Source organism: Cucurbita pepo, chromosome 20, assembly GCF_057944985.1.
Source record: "Cucurbita pepo subsp. pepo isolate OVF chromosome 20, ASM5794498v1, whole genome shotgun sequence".
In the NCBI taxonomy this organism is placed as follows: Eukaryota; Viridiplantae; Streptophyta; class Magnoliopsida; order Cucurbitales; family Cucurbitaceae; genus Cucurbita; species Cucurbita pepo.
In genome coordinates this window covers 1,858,129-1,877,487 of record NC_141817.1, presented here as the reverse complement: position 1 = coordinate 1,877,487, position 19,359 = coordinate 1,858,129, and the positions used below count along the sequence as shown (strand labels likewise).

The following is a 19,359-nucleotide window of genomic DNA, read 5'->3' as shown; positions in this document are numbered from 1 at the left end:
AAATTTTATTTATTTATAATTTGAGAGTGTTTTGGTATGACTGAACTAATTTTTTAACATTATTTTTATCATATTTTTAGAATTTATTATAAAGTTAAATTATGATATTTGAGATGATAATAAATATTATTAATATACTCATTATATATATTTTTTTAAATAAAACTCAAATGGTATTTAAATAATATTTTGAAGAAAAGAATATTATCTAGCACACCAACTCAATTTCTTTTGCCACTATTTACAAATTATATTATAATTATTATTAGAGGAACTTCCTTTAGCACTATACATTAAATTAATAATTACTTTTTTATATTAAAAAAAAGTTGTAAAGTGGTATGCTACTATCCCACTTATGTTATTAACTTACTCACTAATGACTATTTAGTCTCTTTAGTTAATTTTAAAATTACTTCTTTAGTCAAACTATTTACTCTTAGGCTCCAATGGTACGATCCCTTCGTCACCCAGAATGGAAGGGGCGATCTCGTAGTTCTTAGTCTGTGAAGATACGTTGTTAGGTGCTCCGTTTTATTTTTCCATTGAGGCCAACCTAAACCTGTGCTTGAGAGATAACTGTCTATATACTGATAAGGGGTGTATGGATTCTCGAGAAGAGAGGAGCCGAAGTGGTCCCCCTAGACCGTTCGGATCCCACGAGTGAATAGAAAGTTGGATCTACATTGGATCTCACCTGAATCAACCCATCTATTCTCATGAGGAGAAGTTTGGTTTCAAAGCTTCACTAAAGAATATTGTTATTTCTTTTATATAATTAAAATAATTTGATAATATAGCATAGTCGGGAAGAAAAATAAAAATTATTAAAATTAATACAAATATAAAAACCAAATAAATTAATTGGGTTAAATTAATTATATTTTTCGGTTTCTTATCATAACATGAGAAAAAACAAACAAATAAAATGACAACTAGGATTAGGAAAATGAGACAAAATTGCAATTATGAATTTGTAGAGTCATTTTTGCGAAATAGAAAGTATGGATGGCAAAAGCGTAAATTAATGGGGAAATAAGCGCGATTTTGAGAGCCGTTTGCAAACCCAGAATAAATCCCCCCACTCACATGGGTTTCTACTCCACTCCAACCTCTCACTCTCCTCTGCCCCCAAAATATTAAGTTTTTTTTTTTTTTTTTTTTTTTTTTCTTTTTCTTTTCACCTCTGGGTTTTTGTTCTTCTCTTTCCTTTCCTCTGTATGATTGGAGAAACAGGGGAAATTGGATTTGTGAAGATTTCTAGAAGGAAGAGGCAGAGAATTTGAAGCAGCAGGGGATGTGAGGAGGTTGTTCTGTTGTGATTCTGTGGCTTGGTTGAAAATGGGTCTTGCATGAGAAACCTTGCTGCAGTTCACCTTCAACTTCGTATTAATGGCAGCCACGGCTCTGGCGGCGGAGCCGCCGCAAGAGGTATTTTCCTGGCTCAAAACCCTACCTCTGGCTCCTGAATACCACCCGACTTTGGCAGAGTTTCAAGATCCAATTTCATACATTTTCAAGATCGAAAAAGAGGCTTCCAAGTTTGGTATCTGCAAAATTGTGCCCCCTGTATCTCCATCACCGAAGAAAACTGTAATTGTCAATTTCAATAGGTCGCTTGCAGCTCGTGCCCCCTGTTCTGACACGAGCGATTCCAAGTCTCCGCCTACATTCACTACTCGACAACAACAGATCGGGTTTTGCCCGCGTAAAACTCGGCCGGTTCAGAAATCAGTGTGGCAGAGCGGCGAGTACTACACATTTCAGCAATTTGAAGCTAAGGCGAAGAGCTTTGAGAAGAGCTATTTGAAGAAATGTGCGAAGAAAGGGGGGCTTTCGCCTTTAGAAATCGAGACGCTCTATTGGAGAGCCACTTTGGACAAGCCGTTTTCAGTGGAATATGCGAACGACATGCCTGGTTCAGCTTTTGTGCCGGTAAATGCAAAAATGCTTCGGGAGGCAGGGGAAGGAACAACGCTTGGGGAGACGGCATGGAACATGAGGGGGGTGTCTAGGGCGAAGGGGTCTCTATTGAAGTTTATGAAGGAAGAGATTCCAGGAGTTACTTCGCCAATGGTGTACGTAGCTATGATGTTTAGCTGGTTCGCTTGGCATGTAGAAGACCATGACTTGCATAGCTTAAATTATCTGCATATGGGGGCGGGAAAGACATGGTATGGCGTACCTAGAGATGCTGCTGTGGCGTTTGAGGAGGTTGTAAGGGTTCAGGGATACGGAGGAGAAATCAATCCCCTTGGTGAGTTGATGGCTTCATTGAAGTGGCAAGCCACTACTCGCAATTACCTTATCTTATAGTTTCTATGGTTACTACACAATTCAGTTATGTTCTTGGCAGAAATATTATAGCTGCATTTGTTAGGTTGGATTGGTGTAACTTAATATGTGTTTTTAAGCGGATAGCATTTTTATAAACATGCTATTGAATGTGATACTCTTCTCTGATCATTATCCGTTGCGCATAATAAGGTGTATAACTGTATATCCATTGAACGGGATATTCCTCTGATCATAATCCATTGCACAACAAGGTGTATATCTGTATATGCTATTGCCATTTGACTGTTCAAGGGAAAATTGTGATAGGTTCTATAGTTCACTTGAGTTCTTTAGGTTAGCTCTGTTACAAATTGACTGCCTGCTCAATTCCTTGTCCCTGTCCATTGATGCTTACCGTGCATTTTGTTTTTCGTTTACATGGGTGTTTTTTCGTTGTTCAAAATTCTGTTCTTATCTATAATTTGTGATAGCGATGGTTGCTCCATGTGCAACCTGTAGTTAAGTTTTGATAATAAGAGTGCTTCAGGAAGTGGATCTTTCTTAGCTTTTTCCACTTCTTTCGTATGTGTGTTATATATAAGTAGTACAATCGTCCCCTGTCCTCCCCTTTTCTCTTTCCACAATCAATATTTGCTTATCATGTCAGTTTTGGATTTCATTCATAATCAATTCTTTTTCTTTTCCTCATCCAGTCACTTTTGCTGTTCTTGGTGAGAAGATCACTGTGATGTCACCTGAAGTTCTAGTTAGCGCTGGAGTTCCATGTTGCAGGTAAACCTGCATTATATTAAACTTCCTACTTCCTTGATTTAGGTACTGTTTCTCTAGGGTAGGTACCTGAGACTTAAAACGTCAGTCATTGCAAATCGTCATACTCTTACTCGTTGATGATGATATTGGCTCAAATATTACCATTTCTACTGTTCCCTCCAGAAGTTTCTTGCATCATCATTTGATCCCACGAGTAGTCGAATTTGTATACTCACCGCTTTCATTGATTTGCACCAGGTTAGTGCAAAATGCTGGTGAATTTGTTGTCACTTTTCCTCGGGCTTATCATACAGGTTTCAGTCATGGTGAGGTCTCTAGAAGCTTTTGACACCATAGTTTCATGGTGCACATGTGATTGATCTTCTTCGTTCATTTTATTTTATTTTTTGTTGAATAAAAATAGCGTATGTTTATCGTTGTTTTTACTCTAAACTGCAATTGTATCCGTTTTCATGTATTGTGTGTATTTTGCTACTTTCCTCTAGGGTTTAACTGTGGGGAGGCAGCCAATATTGCAACTCCAGAATGGGTAAGGCTTGCTAAAGATGCTGCAATTCGTAGAGCTTCGATCAATTATCCTCCGATGGTCTCTCATTTTCAGTTGCTATACGATCTTGCTTTAAGTTCCAGGTTTGTCTTTCCTTCTATTTGTAACATCCATTTGAGCCTGATGGTTCCTCTCTTTTTCAATAGCTTTCTTTGTTCTTTATCTTCTTGGAATTAATTTCAAATCCGATGATATCTAAATACGTTCTGTTCTTAAAGAAATTATGATTCCTGTATCAAATCTATGCCCATATGCTATTTCAAAGGTTCAAACTCAGGTCATTTGGAAATCTATTGTAAGAAAATAATTTCCATTTACTAGAGTGACAGAGATTGTTGGAAATTCTTATATCATTATCAATATCGTTTTTTCACTCGATTTAACACATCTTGTGTTTTAACATTCAGATCACCTCTGTGCACGGGTGCTGAACCAAGAAGTTCACGACTAAAAAATAAAAGAAAGAGTGAAGGGGAAGCAGTTATAAAAGAGTTATTTGTACAGAATATTATAGAGAATAACAGCCTGCTGGACATTCTTGGAAGAGGAGCGTCGGTTGTACTTCTTCCCCCAGGTTCTTCAGATTCTATTTATTCGAGACTGCGCATTGGATCCCACCTGAGAGCAAAATCTAGATTTCCTGTTGGTTTTTGCAGTTCTAAGGAAGAAACCAAATCTTATCAAAGTTTTGATTATGATAATCTCACACTAGAAAATAGCCAGGGAATGAATCAAGTTAAAGGTTTCTATTCAGCTAACAGGCTGTATTCTACTCTCTCTGAAAGAAACACGGAGAATTTATGTGATTCAAGGTCGAAGACTTCGAATGGCAGCAACGAACGAGGTGGTAATGTTCTTAGTGATGGATTATCAGATCAAAGGCTGTTTTCTTGTGTCACATGTGGCATTTTAAGCTTTGCCTGTGTAGCCATCGTCCAACCGAGAGAACAAGCTGCTAGGTACCTTATGTCAGCTGACTGTAGCTTCTTTAATGATTGGGCTGTTGGTTCTGGGATTGCTATTAGAGATGGGCATGCAGTTAGCTCTCAGCAGATTAGTAATAGTGGTAGGTTTTATAACTAATTAAATTATAGCTGCTGGCATTCTTAAATCATTCTCTCTTAGAACGCTTGTTTACCAATGCAGGAAAAAGAGATACGTGTGTTTCTGATGGTTTGTACGACGTCCCAGTCCAGGCTGTCAATCGCCAGCTTCCAATTGCAGATGAAAGTTACAAAGCTAATCTAAGTACTGAAAAACGGAATGAGACTTCTGCCCTTGGCATGCTCGCATTGGCATATGGACTTTCTTCCGATTCTGAGGAGGACAATGCTGAAGCAGATGCTGCTTTAAATCCCGGCGATGCTAAACTAACGGTTTGTTCTTCAGGAAACCAATATCAGTATGACAATTCTGGTCTTACTTCTAGTGAAAATTGCAAAAATACTGCAACTTTGGATCACAATGCCTCGTCATTTGGCGTTAATGCTACAGATCAAATGCACTTCCAAATTAATGACTATGAAGAATTTGGACAAGCTAGATGTTCTTCAGAGTCTGAAATGGATGGCATAGGTTCAACTAAGAAAAATGGCTTGTCGCCTAGATATCAAGATTTGCATGTGAACGACAGATCTTCCTTAGACGCTGATACTGAAAAACCAACATTTGGCGAATCCACGGAACCGGTGGAGATTGAGAATATGCCATTTGCTCCAGATATTGATGAAGACTCCTCTAGGTTGCATGTATTCTGCCTAGAGCACGCAAAAGAAGTGGAACAACAACTTCGACCAATTGGAGGAGCGCACATTCTTTTACTCTGTCATCCAGGTGCAATACTTACTCATCTACTTGTTCTTGTTGTGATATAGGATAGACGGATTGAACCCTGGAACTGTTCCACCTTCTCCACAAAATAATAGTAATTATAGTTATTAGGTTAAAATATCATTTTGGCCCTCGACTTTGGTTTCATTTTATTTAGTTTATGTACTTTCAATTGTCCAATTTTAGTCCCCGTAGCCGTTGGACTTCAAATAAATCTTAAATTTAGTAATAATTTTCGTGTGGGGACTAATTTCAAGATTTAGGGAAAGTTGAGGGAATTTTTTTAAGCAGATTCAAAAATCTTGGGTTAGTTTGGACTGGTGTTAAGTTTTGTACTTACATGGAGAACAATGTCGAACCACTGATTAGTGTCAGTTTGTGTGAGATCCCACATCGGTTAGGGAGGAGAACGAAGCATTCTTTATAAGGATTCGGAAACCTCTCCCTAGCAGATGTGTTTTAAAAACTTTGAGGGGAAGCCCAGAAGGGAAAGCCCAGAAGGGAAAGCCCAAAGAGGACAATATATGCTAGCGGTGGGCTTGGGCTTGAGCGGTTATAGTATGACTGGTGTATGTGGAGGCTTCTATGTAAAGATCTTGGTAACTTCGATGTTAGTTTTTCTTGTTATATGGAGCTCTATGTTAAGTTCTTCGTTTTTCTTTTAGAATTCTTCAAGCCTTCTACCTTTCGTTTAATGTTTCTGGACGTTGATGAGTCTCCAAGTTGTACTTGTCGCAGGGCCATCTAGGGGTATTAGTCACATTTGCTAATGCTACAACTTTGAACCATGCACCCTCATTATTTTCATTTATGCCTCTACTTTCGATATAATATTATTTCGTTCTTATTTAAATACACATGCCTTAGTAACTACTCGTGATTACTATTCGTAAAGTAATCTGTTTTGGATTTCTTTTATAATGGTCATTGCATTTTGTCAGTTTTTTTTACTATTATGCTGAACTTCAAAGAAAAATTGTTACAGACTACCCGAAGATGGAGGCAGAAGCAAAATTGGTGGCACAAGAATTAAGTATGGACCATGTGTGGACCGATACGACGTTCAGAGGTGCCACCGAAGATGAAGAAAGGAGAATTCAGTTAGCTTTAGATAGTGAGGAAGCCATTCCAGGTAATGGAGATTGGGCTGTAAAGTTGGGAATAAATCTGTTTTACAGTGCCAACCTTAGTCACTCTCCTCTTTATAGTAAGCAGATGCCATACAATTCTGTTATTTATAATGCATTTGGCCGTAGTGCTACTCCCAACGCTTCTGGTAAGCCGAAAGTCTATCAAAGAAGGACTGCTGGCAAGTTGAAACGAATAGTTGCAGGGAAATGGTGTGGGAAAGTCTGGATGTCGAATCAAGTTCATTCTTTGCTAGCAAAGCGAGATCCTCAACAAGAAGATGTAGACGTCTTCCATTCTTGGACAATGCCGGATGAGAAGTTTGACTGGAAATCGGAAAATGTCCGTAAAACTGAGACTGTTATGGTGAATAGAAAATCCGCTGGCAAGAGAAAAATGACTCGTGGGAGCGGAACAGCTAAAAAAGTGAAACCTCGAGAGTCAGAGGACATGGTTTCAGATGATTCAGTCGAAGATTGTGTCGATCAGCATCATAAGATTCATCGGAACAAGCGATACAAATTTGTTGAGATCAATGATGCTATGTCGGATGATTCTGTTGAGGATGATTCTTGTGGAAAACATGGAGGAGTTTCCATTAGCAAGGGAGTGACATATTGTCGAACGTATGACACCGGTTCAGAGGACTCTCTCAGAGATCGTCGTAATCAGCAGCACAGAGGGTTCTCTGGATTCAAGCTGCCGAAATGGGGTGAGATAGAACCTGCAGTTTCTGATGATTCCTTAGAGCACGATTCTTCTCGGCATCGTGAGCAACATATAAGGATTCCAAGAAGCAAGCAAACCAATGTTCTTAAGAAGAACGTCGTTTCACATGATATACGGGACGATAGTTTTCTTTGGCATCATCAAAGGACTTCCAGAAGCAAGAAGGCGAAATCAATCGAGAGTGAAGATGTCGTTTCAGAGGACTCCGTTGAAAATGATTCTCATCAGAATAGAAGTAGACCTCAACGGAAACCAGCCAAACCCACGGCGAGGGAAGACGTATTCTCAGACGATCCTGACGAAGATGATAATCCTCTTCTGCAGCATAGAAGAAACATGCAATTCAATACATCAGATAACCAACTTGATGATAGTATTAATCAATACCGGAGGAGAGTACTCCGAAGTAAGCCAGTCAAGGCCGAGACAATTTCTCAAATGAAACAAGAGATCCTGCGATCTGCGAAGCGAGGAGCCTCGCAGACTTTGAAAGAAGAATTTGCTCAATCCTTAAAATGTGGAGGCCGCCATACCTCAAACTTAGAGACCCCTCAGCCAAGAATACAACATGCCACTAATCGGCACGGTAAGCAAGCTAAGAGGACTTGTAAATCGACCGATTTGGAATCAGAAAACGAGCAACCAGGTGGACCTAGCACACGTCTTCGAAAAAGAACTCTAAAGCCTACTAAACTTTCAGAAGCGAAACTGAAAGATAAAAAACCAATTAGCAAGAAAAAGGTGAAGAATAGTTCATCTTTGAAGACTCCAGCAGGCCGTAGAGATTCAAAAGCAGCAGGGGATGAGGAATCAGAATATCTTTGCGACATCGAGGGTTGCAATATGAGTTTCGGTTCAAAACAAGAACTCGTCGTGCACAAACGAAATGTTTGTCCTGTCAAAGGGTGTGGGAAGAAGTTCTTCTCACACAAGTACCTCGTGCAGCATCGTCGAGTCCACATGGACGACCGTCCCCTTAAATGTCCATGGAAGGGCTGCAAGATGACATTCAAATGGGCATGGGCACGAACAGAACATATTCGTGTTCATACAGGTGCCCGACCTTACGTTTGCGCTGAACCAGGATGTGGTCAGACATTCAGATTCGTTTCGGATTTCAGTCGTCACAAGCGGAAGACTGGACATTCAACAAAGAAAGGTAGATGAATGTGTTTAATTGACAGATTTAGGATATGATTAGATATAGGGATAGATTTAGAACATCCCTGTAATTATATATTATGATTCAGTGTAACAATTAACTCTATTGTGCTGTCTGTTTTCGTTGGTGCTATATATTTTATGTAAACTGAGCAATTGCTTGGTTCTTCAAACATTCTTGGCCAATGAAGTCAGATGCTAATCCTCATCTTGGTGCTATCTATTTTATTTCTTTGACGGTTTTGGTCAAGCCTGCAGCTACTGGATACTGGATATTATTTTTTTTGAATTTTTCCTTCTGGGTTTTACAACGTTGTCTGTTGGGGTGAGATTTTCACCGTTCTTCTTTCCAAAGTTTTAACGTATCTGTTGGGGTGAGATTTTCACAGTTTCTCCTCCTAGAGTTTTAAAACGAGTGTGTGGGAGAGAGATTTTCACCGTTCCCCATTTTAGAGTTTTAAACCGTATTTGTTGAGAGATTTTCACAGTTCTCCATCTAGGCTTCCAGGGTTTTAAAACGCGTTGGTGAGAGATTTTCACAGATCCCCTTTCATGTTTCCAAGGTTTTAAAACGCGTCTTTTAGGGAGAGATTTTCACAGTTCCCCCTTCCGAGTTTCTAAGATTTAAAAATGCATCATTGGTGAGAGAGACTTTCATAGTTTCTCCTTCTAGGCTTCGAAAGTTTTAAAACGCGTCTATTTAAGAGAGATTTTCACACCCTAATAAAGCACCTTTATAAAGAACAACCAGTTCTCCTATACAACCGGTGGAATCTCACAATTACATAGATTTAAACTTGTAACTTCCATAAATGAACACAAAGGTAAAGTACATAGATTTGAACTCCTAACTTCCATAAATGACACACAAAAGTGAAGTTGTAAATCTTGACCGCCTTTTCAACACCAAAACTTCTAATCTCAAAGTCGAGGTAGCAGGAAAATTGAATGCTAGAATCTGCCATTTGGACACAACTTGTGCGTATGAATCTAGACGTTCTCTCTACCCTTCCATGCCTTATTTTGAGGTTGTTTTTAGCAATTAAACACATAGCTTTAATTATGTTACCAATGTCAGCTTAAATGCACTGTGATTCACACACCATTTCTTATAGAACTGGAAACCCTTTTTGTTCTACCAAGTCAATCCATAATAAATAAAAACCACAAGTGGAGAAGTATGATAAAAAAAAAAGCTTAAAGTTTAATATTCTTTGTTCTCTTCTTAAAGGGACCTTTTCCAAAAGCCTTCCCTTTACACATATTTATGCCATTTTACTGAGATTCATGGAATCTTGAAATGGTTTTTGCAAATTTTCTACACAATTTTAGGTCAATAAATGAAATCCAATCCTGAAAGCACCCCACGAATCGTCTAGAAGAGAAGAAAGAGAAGGAATTTGAGTAAAACCCTTTTTTTTTTTGTGCGAACTTTTCTTGTTTTTAGTTCTCACTATCGATTAGTGTCAAACCCAATTGCTTTTTGCTACAAAAAGTTCATAGCTCTCCATGTATATTATTATTCTCTGTAGCTAGGGTTTCTGGGTGTTCAAATGTGAGCATAATGGAACCTTCTGAAGCCGTTTCAGTCCCTAATCACTGTGAAGAATCGGCTTCTGAGTTTCAATCTTCTTCGCAGTTTCGTAGTTCTGTTCTTGATCCTGTGGCTACTGATGATCGCATCCATGCAGAGCTTCAGGAATTGGATTTGAAGGATGAGAAAGAGGAGACCGTGAAGGATTTTGATGACGGTGGAGAATGGGAAGTTGAGAAGAATCCCGATGAAGGTGAAGGAAATGATGCGAAGAAGATCGGTGAGAGTGATCGAGATAGAAGCGTTAGGAATGACGACGGCGATGACGATGACGATGAGGAAGTTGATGCAGCCGACGGCGACGGCGGTGAGGTGGAGAATATAGGGGATTGGAGAGGCAAAAACAACCAGTATCCAGTACGACCGGAGGCGGAGGATTGTGCCTTTTACCTCAAAACTGGGACCTGCAAGTTCGGATCATTTTGCAAATTCAATCACCCTCTGCGAAAGAAAAACCAGGTTTGTTCTTGGCGATCTCTGTTTATATTTGTTTGTTTCTTTAAATCTCTTTTTCCAGTATGATCTTCAGCTGATAATTTGCATGCATAGTTTACAGTACATTTCTGTATGAACTTTCGTGTATTTGTTTTGATTAGAAACAAATAAAAATCATCAATAGAATTAGAACTGCAAATGAGGAGGGCCACAAAGACTGCTCCAATTGGCCTTGTTTTAAAGACTTATGCCGCATTCAACTGATAAAATTAGCTGGAAAGATCATAATATTTGTCTTTTTCTCTTCAATTTGAGGAAGTAGTCTTCACTCAGTCATCATTGTAACTGCTAGTAACGTATATCAGCTTGCTTAGTTTTGTTCGAGCTGAGACCTTTCTGTTTTTCGTGTCCACCCCCCTTTGGGGCTCAGCCTCTAACAGCCCAAGTCCACCGCTAGCAAATATTGTCCTCTTTGGGCTTCCCCTCGAGGTTTTTAAAACGTTTCTACTAGGGGAGGTTTCCACACACTTATAAAGAATGCTTCATTCTCCTCCCCAACTAATGTGGGATCGCAGGACTGGTGTCCGTTCATCGCTTGTTTTATTAATAAAAGGATGGATTGGATCTTGTATCTTATGATATTTGTGGTGTACTCACTTGTGTGAAGTGAAGAATTGATATTTGGGGTTTGAGGGAACTTTTTGGAGTACTGTACTAGATAAGAACAAAATTTGAATTTGCAGACGACTGAGATTCTTAGCTATGTCTAGGTATCTTTTAACTTTTTTCTGTTTTCAATGAAAGATTCAATGAAGAAGGCCAAAATTGTCAATCCAGTCTGAAAGGCTGAAGAAATATCTCGAGTGCTTTGGATTTTTGTGTATAGTCGAATAGTTTTTAATTTTATTCTTCTCGACTTCTTCTTTTGTACTATTTCTCACTTCATTCAGTGATTTCTCAGTTTTATTTCTTGTTTTAGACATCTGGATTCTGTTTTTCCATTGTTAATCTAGCTATTTATCGTTGGACGACATTCTTCGTGATGGGTTTTGTTTTGTTTAATTTGAAAGGTTGTTTCTGAGAAATTAAAGTACGAAGACGATTCGGCTAGGCTGGCGGGCAAGACGGAATGCAAGGTTTCCATTGTGGTTATGATTTCATGAAAGTTGTTTCAAGTCTTTTACTACAATTATATGGTTTGATGCATTACCCAGTTTGCTTATTCTTGAATACTCTTTTACTGTACAAGATAGTGAAATATTCATTTTCCTTTGTGACATGCACGATTTACTGATTTACTGATATCAGTTAACCGTTACACCTCATGAGCCATTTGCAGTTTTACTTGAGGACGGGGGGTTGTAAATTCGGGGACGCTTGTAGATATAACCACACGAGACCAAAAGCGTTGGCAAGCTCAATTCTAGAGCTTAACTTCCTTGGTCTGCCAATCCGACCAGTTAAGTTTGTTCTTTATCATCGTTTGATGGTGAACCTTTTCCAAATCTTTCATCAACAGCTTCGTAGACTTGATCTCTTATCTCACATGTCTTGAAGAAATTAATGTTTTTTTTTTTTGACAGGATGAAAAAGAATGTCCCTTTTACATGCGCACCGGGTCCTGCAAATACGGAGCTAACTGCAAGTTTAACCATCCTGATCCCACAACTGTTGCTGTACCCGAATCTCCATCAGGATATAACAATGGAGTGCCCCTACAAGGTGGATCACAATCACATATCCCATCCTGGAATTCACCAAGAGTACTGAATGAAGCTACAGCATTTGTACCTGCTGTGATTTCACCATCTCCAGATTCAGAATGGAACGGTTACCAGGTACTATCGCCTTTATCTCAGATTGCCGAGTTGAAAGTGTTTCGATATCTTTCTTGTTGGACTCGTGCGTAGATGTGTTTCTTAGAGTAATTTGGTTTAGTTTCTAGAACTCCTTGACTGACTTCCTCCATGGTATGTACAATGTTAAGGCTCCCGTATATCCATCAGAAATCAGCGTGCTTCCACCTCCGACATACGTCGTGAACAATATAGCATCTGAGACGGATATCTATCCTTCTCATCAGCAGGCGGAAGAGTATCCCGAACGACCTGGTCAACCCGAATGCAGCTACTTTCTAAAGACGGGGGACTGTAAATTTAAAACTCTTTGCAAATATCACCATCCAAAGAATCGGAACCCGAAGTTACCGGCTTGCACTCTCAATGATAAAGGCCTGCCTTTGAGACCTGTAAGCCCTCAAACTGAAGGGTAGTTCTTATTATTTATTGACTTTATTCATTTACTGGACTTTTCGAATCTTTATATGGTTTCAGGATCAGAACATATGCACATATTATAGTCGTTACGGCATCTGCAAGTTCGGGCCATCTTGCAAGTTCGACCATCCTATGCTTCCAGCTTCTTCAACCGTGGGCGTGGGCGTGGGCGAGCTTGAGCAGCAACCTCGCTACGGTAACTTCAGTGCTGCAGAAGGGGCTGAAATGGCTGGGGGAGGGAGCAGAAACAGCCCCACAGTTGAGCAGTCTGCATAAGTAGTTTGTGGTGAGGTCTGCTAGATATAGGATTTTTCATGGAGCATTTGTTTCGGACAAGGATATATCCGACTCGGTCTCGTCGGTTGAGCTACCATGAGGTTTTTTTTCTTCTATAATTTACGTTGAACAAAGGAAAAATGTAAATTATATACACACTGGCTATAATCTTGTAATCTTAACTGGTGAGATTTGGAGATTGTGACAGTCATATCGCCTGGCTAAACAGAGCACAGAAGGAACAATGGCCTTTTGCTTCAAGTTGTTTGATAAGAAGAATTACTGATTACTTCCTCAAAGCCTCCCTTTTCATTGATGACTTTACTTGAACAGGAACTGTTTCATTGGTTGTATAGGTTTACAAGACTGTGCTCGCTTTTCGTCCTTTCAAATGTCTTTGATGATGTAACGGCCCAAGCTTCCACCTCGATTGGGGAGGAGAACGAAACATTCTTTATAAGAGTGGATTTTTAACGGTCCAAGTCCACCGCCAGTAGATATTATTATTTGTTGACTTTTTCTTTCGGTTTCCCCTCAAGGCTTTAAAACGCGTTTAGTAGGAAACGGTGGATTGTGAGATCTCACGTCGGTTGGTGAAGCTTTAGCTCACTGTCATTTGCCTTGACTTTGATTCTTCCTCCATCCATTGTATCAGGACCCTTGTCAAAATCTTTAAAATCTTTGCCCCTTTCTCTCCAGCATTTGCCTTCGTCCGTTCGTAAGACTCTCGATAGAGCCAACAAAGTTTGTTATGACTAGTTCATTGTACCATGGGCGTTACTATGCCTATTAACGTCTTTTCCTATTTTCATGTGCATTTTAGCCGAGCTCAAACTCCTCACCATTGAAATGGTGAAAATTGCAATAGTTTTCGTCATTTTCAGTTACGTCATTGTCTGGATCTTTCTCACACTTGTCATCATTGGTAAACAACACTAAATACGAAGAACAAAAAACTGCTTTGTTTCGTTCTGGTTCTACTTTGAGAGTCTGAGTTCTTTGTTTTCATGACGATGGTCACTCGATTTTATCTCTAATGATTTAATTACTTTTTTGGTATTTTAATTAAATAATTGTCTATCGTAACGGAAGAAGTCGCTTTCGATACGTGTGAGAACCCCGAAAATTAACTTGGTATATATTCATGTGAATAAATTTGAGGTTGAAATTGATAAAATTGGAGATTTTTGGTTAAAATTAATACAATCCATTAAAATGGCGCCCAAAGTCCAATTTCAGTGAACCGGGATCTCCATTCTCGCATTTCTTTCGGGTCCTGTCCTTCGCCCATCGGTTCCCGCTCTCACAAATCGCAAGCATCTGTGTCTTTGTCTCTCTTGTTCCAGGTCTTTTAGCCCTTGGCAGGAGTTGCATTGGAACCTCGGAGGGGCAAGTTTGAAGGTAGTGAAATTCCTAATTTATACTGTTCTTTTTCGCGATTTGTATGTTCAGTACATCATTTTGGTGATGATTTTTGGGGGCTTCTTCTATTTTCTCTTGTCCAGTCCATTGTTATCGTTTCAATTTGAATTTGAATACACATTTTCGCGGTTGTAAGAGCTTGAATTTGATCGTTTGTTTAGTGATCCATAGGGCATGGCATATTCGGAACCTGCTAATGCTGAACGGGAGGTGATTCAAGTTAACAATGCTCAGAGGAAACCCAGGATTTTACTTGCTGCCAGTGGAAGTGTAGCTTCGATTAAGTTTGGGAATCTTTACCATTCTTTCTCCGAATGGGCAGACGTAAGAGCAGTGGCTACTAAGGCCTCTTTACACTTCATCGATCGAGCATCTCTTCCTAAGGATTACGTACTTTACACCGATGAGGATGAGTGGAATGGTTGGAACAAAATTGGAGATAGTGTTCTTCATATTGAGCTTCGCCGCTGGGCTGATATCATGGTTATTGCCCCTCTGTCTGCAAACACGCTCGGCAAGGTACAGTAGTTTAACCACGATTTAAATGCTTATTTCTGACCTCATTCTTCAAAATATGCCGAGTACGGGGCTGAATGTTACTCACACTTGGCACCCAATATATGGATTCTGGCTCCTCCTCAAAATTGGGTTGGTCCGGAAATCTATCATCTCTGTGAATATCTGATTTGGTTTCTAGTTGGTTTATTTGTTTTATTGGTTCCATTTTGGTTAAAGAGGTGTCTTGATGTCCAGCCTGTTTGTGTACACTTTTGAATGCTGCTTAGTTTAAACTGTTATTATGTGTATAGTTACGGATCCATCTATATTGGATTTGGCTCACATGATCCATTGTGACTGGTACCGTGTGTCTCAGAATTATTTTGCTGCTTTTCCTAAAGCTTCATTAGCTCAAGCCCTAAAATCACCGAAGAAAATAGTGTAACAGCCCAAAGAGGACAATATCTGCTAGTGGTGGGCTTGGGCTGTTACAAATGGTATAAGAGCCAGACACCGGACGGTGTGCCAGCAAGGACGCTACGCCCCAAGGGGATGGGTCGTGAGATCTCGCATTGATTGGAGAGGAGAACGAAACATTTCTTATAACATTGTGGAAACCTCCCCTACGCGTTTTAAAAACTTTGAGGGGAAGCCCGAAAGGGAAAATCTAAAGAGGACAATATCTGCTAGCGGTGGGCTTGGATTGTTACATAGTGTCCTTTTAGATATTTTGTTTAATGCAGTGTACTCCCATCATTTGTAGCTTGCCCAATGTTTTAAGTTCTTTCCCTTGTCTGCATTTTATACATTATACTTGATGAGTCAGAGGAATATTTTTTCCTTGTCGTACCCTGCATCTTTTCACTGTAGCCTCTGTCTGTATTTGTAAATATTATGACTTATGGCATGCTACCTTAAAAAATTCTTCTTGAACTTGATGCTATCACTTGCTCTCTTTTTTTTCCCAGATTGCAGGCGGATTATGTGACAATCTATTGACTTGTGTCGTGCGAGCATGGGACTATAACAAGCCACTCTTTGTTGCGCCTGCCATGAATACCTTTATGTGGACCAACCCTTTCACCGAGCGACATCTCATTGCAATTGATGAGCTTGGAATAACTCTCATCCCACCTGTTACCAAGAGGCTAGCCTGTGGGGACTACGGCAATGGTGCAATGGCTGAACCGTCCTTAATCTTCTCAACTGTGAGACTCTTCTACGAGTCACGAATGCAACAAAGTGCCAAAAATGGTGAGTAGTTAGAACATGAAGACTTTGCCATGAGGAGGAGATGGAAAGGGTAATACATTTCCGCTTTGTTCACTATTAAAAGTTGTAGCTGTTGCTCTAAAATATTGTATAAAATTCCTTCTTGTTTACCCCTTTGTGCTGTGAAGCCTTGGAACCTTATGTTTATGACATTTCTTAGCTTATGAATTGATCAGCTTCATATTTGGTCTCTATCCTTCTGAACAACAAAACCTACCTTCTAGCTATGCAGTGTTTGACATGAACCAAATTGGTACCTACAATCTTTCTTGTAGTCGAACTTGGCAACAGGACGGTCAGATACCCGTAATCTCACCGACTGTCGAAAACTTGTACGTATTTATTTCTCAATAATTACTCCAGCTTTCTGTCATTTGTGATTCCTCCAATATTGTTGGTGGATACTGGTTGAGCTTAGTGTTGTTCTGTATTGAGGTGGATCAATAAATGGGTGTAGATAAATCAGGTGAGTGTTGTTAATTTCTTTGTAGAACCTCATGCTTTTTTGTTTGAAATGAATTCACAAAAGAAAACGATCCATGAAGAGAGAGAGCGGCGTGCATTAAAATCGCCACCCAGAATGTGATGCTGGTAGTTAAAACATTTAAAGGATGTGTACCAAACGGCGTAGCCCATAATTTCATTGTCAATAGGCTTTTTGTGCATTGCCTTTCTCTAAAGTTGCGAGAAAGTTCTTTTAAGTAGGAACATAAAGGCAAAAAGTTGGTGATAATCGTCCTTATTGAATGCTCAACTAAATTTTTCTCCTACTTCCTATCTAGACTCAAAGGTTAAAGCTCTTACCTGAGTGGTAAAACTCTTTCTCTGTGGCCTTTATAGTTTTAACAGTATCTTTACATTAATGACAAAAGGGAACTGGAAAGGAGTGAGATGAAAACCTTAAAAGCATTGGCCAAACAATTTACTATATAAACCACAGAGAACATCCACAAAGTAAGAGCTTCTCATCAAGCAAAAGAAACTTGAAATGATGGTGGCTTTAACATCCTGCACTGCCATCTTCATTCTATTGTGTGGTTTTGTTTTGGCTTCTCCGACTGCAACCGAGACGCATCCACGTCTCTTCAATAAGATCTACGCCTTTGGCGACTCTTTCACAGACACTGGCAATACAAGGTCGGTATCAGGGCCAGCCGGATTTGGCCATGTCTCTAATTCTCCTTATGGTAGTACCTTTTTTCACCACTCGACCAACCGATATTCGGATGGACGACTGGTGATCGACTTTGTAGCTCAGTCACTGTCCTTACCTTTCTTGCCGCCTTACAAATATTTGAAGGGAAATGACTCGTTTCATGGGGTGAACTTTGCTGTTGCTGGCTCCACAGCTATAAACCATGGTTTCTTTGTCAGAAACAACCTTAGCCTTGACATTACTCCTCAGTCTATCCAAACTCAGCTCCTTTGGTTCAACAAGTTCTTGGAAACTCAAGGATGTAGAGGGGCAGAGACAAAGACACAGTGCAAAGCTGCATTTGATGATGCTTTGTTCTGGGTTGGTGAAATTGGAGTCAATGATTATGCTTATGCCGTTGGATCTTCTATCACTGATGATACCATTCGGAAGCTCGGTGTCGCCAGCGTCACCGGAGTTTTACAGGTAAATGACTTGACCTCTATGGAGTTTTTTAGGCTGTAAAATGTTAGAAACTTACTTATGTTGAATGAACTGAGAACTTTTGTTTGACAATGCCATTCTTTGCTTTTGGTTTGTTTTTCCAGTCTCTGCTGAAGAAGGGTGCAAAGTACGTGGTTGTTCAAGGTTTACCACCAAGTGGATGTCTGGCATTAGCAATGTCTCTAGCTCCCGTCACCGACAGAGACGATATCGGCTGCGTGAAGAGCCTAAACAACCAAACCTACGTTCACAATATTGCTCTCCAAGCTTCATTGCAATCTTTAAGAGAGCAGTTTCCTCAAGCTGTCATCATATATGCCGATTACTGGAACGCCTATCGTATGGTTATGAAGAATCCCAGCAAGTACGGTTTCAGGGAGCGTTTCAAAGCCTGCTGCGGTGTCGGTGAGCCCTACAACTTCGACATGTTTACTGTCTGTGGAATGCCTTCTGTCAGTTCCTGCAAAAGCCCACCTGAATACATCAACTGGGATGGAGTTCATCTCACGGAAGCCATGTATAAAGCAGTTCATGACATGTTCATTAAAGGTGGACTTACCCATCCAGCTTTGAGTAACCTGTTGGACATGAAACATCACTAGGGATAAGGTGCTGACAGTGATTCAGCTGGTTTTGTTAGCGTTTATCTTTGAGATCTCTAAGATTTAGCTATGAAACTAATGTGAGAAGTACTAGTTGAAACTTATGAAATGAACCATTATTTCGGACCATCCACGAAAGATGTTAACTGAAAAAACCTTGAGAAATCAGACCTGTCTATCCAGAACGTCCATCTCATGGCTTCTTTCAAACTCTGCTAGCGGTGAACTTGAGCTTAATAAATAGTATCATAACCAAACACCGAGCAGTGTGCTAGCAAGGAAAGTGGATTGTAAGATCCCATATTGGTTGGAGAGGGAAACAAAACATATTTTAAAAGGGTGTCGAAACCTCTCTCTAATTACCTGTTTTAAAACTTTAAGAGGAAGCTATTGAAAGAAAAGTTCAAATAGGACAATATCTGTCAGCGGTGTGTTTAGACCAACAAGGAAAATAGTCGATATGAAGAGCTTAATTGTCGATATTATTGGGCTTAATTGTCGATATTACTGATATTATTTCAGCCGACAGTATAAGATAAGGATCAAATTGTTTGAAATTAATTAGAGGAAAGCAGATGGTTTGAGGACCAACTACTGAACAGATAACCACCCATAATTGTCATTTATTTAATGAGTAGGTAAGGCTAAATTTTTGTTCACATTTTAGTATTTTGAAAGGATCAAAATAACTGCTTCATCAGACATCATGCGACTATCATGTCAAAACATGTTATACATAAATGTAACGGTAAATTGTCATGGGAAGGGTAAATAACGTAAATAACTTTTTTTTTTTTTTTTTTTTTTGCCTTTAATTTTCAAATTTATATTTATTTAATCTCTAAAATTTAGGAGTTGTCTAATAAATATCTAAATTTTTA

General features: G+C 39.5%; 4 protein-coding genes across 5 annotated transcripts; all 4 read left to right on the top strand.

Annotated features, from left to right (window-relative positions):
* The first annotated feature begins 1,138 nt into the window (after window positions 1-1,138).
* On the top strand, window positions 1,139-8,672 carry REF6 (relative of early flowering 6). The gene is made up of 7 exons (XM_023663734.2): window positions 1,139-2,257; window positions 2,991-3,069; window positions 3,307-3,374; window positions 3,555-3,699; window positions 4,024-4,682; window positions 4,763-5,449; window positions 6,432-8,672. The coding sequence occupies exons 1-7, from the start codon at window positions 1,393-1,395 to the stop codon at window positions 8,468-8,470; spliced, it is 4,542 nt and encodes a 1,513-aa protein (XP_023519502.2). The 5' UTR covers window positions 1,139-1,392; the 3' UTR covers window positions 8,471-8,672.
* Window positions 8,673-9,703: 1,031 nt separating this feature from the next.
* LOC111783059 (Zinc finger C-x8-C-x5-C-x3-H type family protein) lies at window positions 9,704-13,344 on the top strand. Its single transcript, XM_023663935.2, has 6 exons — window positions 9,704-10,517; window positions 11,564-11,629; window positions 11,833-11,952; window positions 12,077-12,331; window positions 12,481-12,741; window positions 12,827-13,344. Exons 1-6 carry the CDS (start codon window positions 10,029-10,031, stop codon window positions 13,043-13,045), a joined length of 1,410 nt encoding a protein of 469 aa, XP_023519703.2. The 5' UTR covers window positions 9,704-10,028; the 3' UTR covers window positions 13,046-13,344.
* A 918-nt stretch (window positions 13,345-14,262) lies between these two features.
* On the top strand, window positions 14,263-16,429 carry LOC111783460 (phosphopantothenoylcysteine decarboxylase HAL3a-like). Of its 2 annotated transcripts, none has more exons than XM_023664389.2 (3): window positions 14,263-14,446; window positions 14,639-14,986; window positions 15,934-16,429. In XM_023664389.2, the coding sequence occupies exons 2-3, from the start codon at window positions 14,642-14,644 to the stop codon at window positions 16,225-16,227; spliced, it is 639 nt and encodes a 212-aa protein (XP_023520157.2). In that variant the 5' UTR covers window positions 14,263-14,446; window positions 14,639-14,641; the 3' UTR covers window positions 16,228-16,429. The 2 variants fall into 2 exon arrangements, with proteins under 2 accessions (XP_023520157.2, XP_023520156.2); XM_023664388.2 differs by having other exon boundaries at window positions 14,264-14,446; window positions 14,629-14,986.
* A 153-nt stretch (window positions 16,430-16,582) lies between these two features.
* LOC111783459 (GDSL-like Lipase/Acylhydrolase superfamily protein) lies at window positions 16,583-18,607 on the top strand. The gene is given in 3 exon segments (XM_023664387.2): window positions 16,583-17,858; window positions 17,981-18,365; window positions 18,368-18,607. Coding segments are annotated over 3 exon segments (1,050 nt in total). The 5' UTR covers window positions 16,583-17,225; the 3' UTR covers window positions 18,400-18,607.
* The last annotated feature ends 752 nt before the right edge of the window (window positions 18,608-19,359 follow it).

Bases quoted from the DNA above. Each gene is read 5' to 3' on its own strand.
- LOC111783460 (XM_023664389.2), top strand. From the start codon at position 14,642: ATGGCATATTCGGAACCTGCTAATGCTGAACGGGAGGTGATTCAAGTT. The intron at 14,987-15,933 runs GTACAGTAGTTT...TTTTTTTCCCAG, and splicing joins CTGCAAACACGCTCGGCAAG to ATTGCAGGCGGATTATGTGA.
- LOC111783059 (XM_023663935.2), top strand. From the start codon at position 10,029: ATGGAACCTTCTGAAGCCGTTTCAGTCCCTAATCACTGTGAAGAATCG. The intron at 10,518-11,563 runs GTTTGTTCTTGG...TTAATTTGAAAG, and splicing joins CTCTGCGAAAGAAAAACCAG to GTTGTTTCTGAGAAATTAAA. The intron at 12,742-12,826 runs GTAAGCCCTCAA...ATATGGTTTCAG, and splicing joins AAGGCCTGCCTTTGAGACCT to GATCAGAACATATGCACATA.
- REF6 (XM_023663734.2), top strand. From the start codon at position 1,393: ATGGCAGCCACGGCTCTGGCGGCGGAGCCGCCGCAAGAGGTATTTTCC. The intron at 3,375-3,554 runs GTGAGGTCTCTA...ACTTTCCTCTAG, and splicing joins TCATACAGGTTTCAGTCATG to GGTTTAACTGTGGGGAGGCA. The intron at 4,683-4,762 runs GTAGGTTTTATA...TTACCAATGCAG, and splicing joins TCAGCAGATTAGTAATAGTG to GAAAAAGAGATACGTGTGTT.